The 1,267-nt window shown below is 32.5% G+C and overlaps 1 protein-coding gene across 1 annotated transcript in view; it reads right to left on the bottom strand.

Moving 5' to 3' along the window:
* LOC111400644 (protein YIPF6) overlaps window positions 1-223 on the bottom strand; it is a 3,656-nt gene extending 3,433 nt beyond the window's left edge. Inside the window, exon 1 of the mRNA XM_023028040.1 lies at window positions 5-223. Within this exon, the coding sequence (XP_022883808.1) occupies window positions 5-82 (78 nt within the window). The 5' untranslated portion in view covers window positions 83-223. The remainder of the gene's footprint in view (window positions 1-4) is intronic.
* Window positions 224-1,267: the final 1,044 nt, after the last annotated feature.

Raw genomic sequence — 1,267 nt, 5'->3', positions numbered from 1 at the left:
GGTTGGAGTTGATGAGATTCTCGATCTCGTCGATGTCCGATTGGGAGGTGGAGTGTAAGGGAATTGTATCACTGTGTGACATTCTGTAAGTGAAAATTCGGATCTGGAGTGTAATTAGAAAGAAGCGGCGGCGGGAGGAGGATGTAATGGCGGTGGAGGGCGGCGGGAGATTCTGCTGCGGGAGTAGTGAGAAATAGAGGGATTTATTTGATTATTTAATTTTCCATTTGTCTTAGAAATAAAAGAAACGCGGCTTTTATGTGACATGGCACCCATGACAGGCAACACAGTAAGGGCACGTTTGGTGGAGCAAAATATGTCGAGAGGAAACCAGCTAAAAGTGAAAATATTTATAATCATATATATATATATATATATATATATTTTTTTTTTTTTTTAATTTTGGTTGACAATGCACACCTAACAACACGGCATTTATCTGTCTTAAAAGAATATATTTTTAAATCAATGGTTCAGATTTTGACAACATAAATGTTGTCCACGACAATTGCACAAATAGCTTTATTCAAAAATTTATTTAGAAAAAAGATAGAAAAATAGAAGAGTTCAAATTCTTGAATGAGCAAAAAAATAATTTCTTCAAGATAATTATAAATAATAACCATCCCAGATCATAGCAGAACACATCACAATGTATTTGTAAGAATTTGTAACGTGTTTGAACATAATTTGGATGAAAAATTCTTACTTGAAAAGCATGAATCTCCAAATCTTCATTCTTCATGGTTGAATCACATTTCTTTTCCTATTGCAATATTTACATTTTTGTTGCACTCCTATAAGCCAAATATCAATTACAATTGAAGGAGATTATTTTCCACAATCTAAGTACCAGTTTTCCTAAATTTTCTTGCCAAAAATATGATTCGACTCTTTCCAATGTCGATGTATTTTCCCATATGAGTTTTTACAATTTTTAGCAATCATTTCTCAAAAAATTGTGCTAGATAAGTCAAGGGGAGTTTTAAAAAAATTGAGAGGTTGAGGAAAGTCATATGTTTGAATTGCAACTTCAAATCATTATTTTCATTAAATTTTAATATTTTGCAGGTCGAGTCATCCCATATGAACCACCTACAACATGTTTTCCAAGAGTATCCAATTAAGCAATTATGTAGACAATTCAAAACAGCCACATGGTTTGTGACTAGGATATACATATGTAAATAATTGAAGGCTTGATATAAGTTCAAAAATGAGAATCAAACGAACAAAAACTAGATTGCTTGTTAAAATGGGAGGCAAG

Source organism: Olea europaea, chromosome 10 (genome assembly GCF_002742605.1).
Source record: "Olea europaea var. sylvestris chromosome 10, O_europaea_v1, whole genome shotgun sequence".
In the NCBI taxonomy this organism is placed as follows: domain Eukaryota; kingdom Viridiplantae; phylum Streptophyta; class Magnoliopsida; order Lamiales; family Oleaceae; genus Olea; species Olea europaea.
This window is presented reverse-complemented; position numbering and strand designations above follow the sequence as displayed.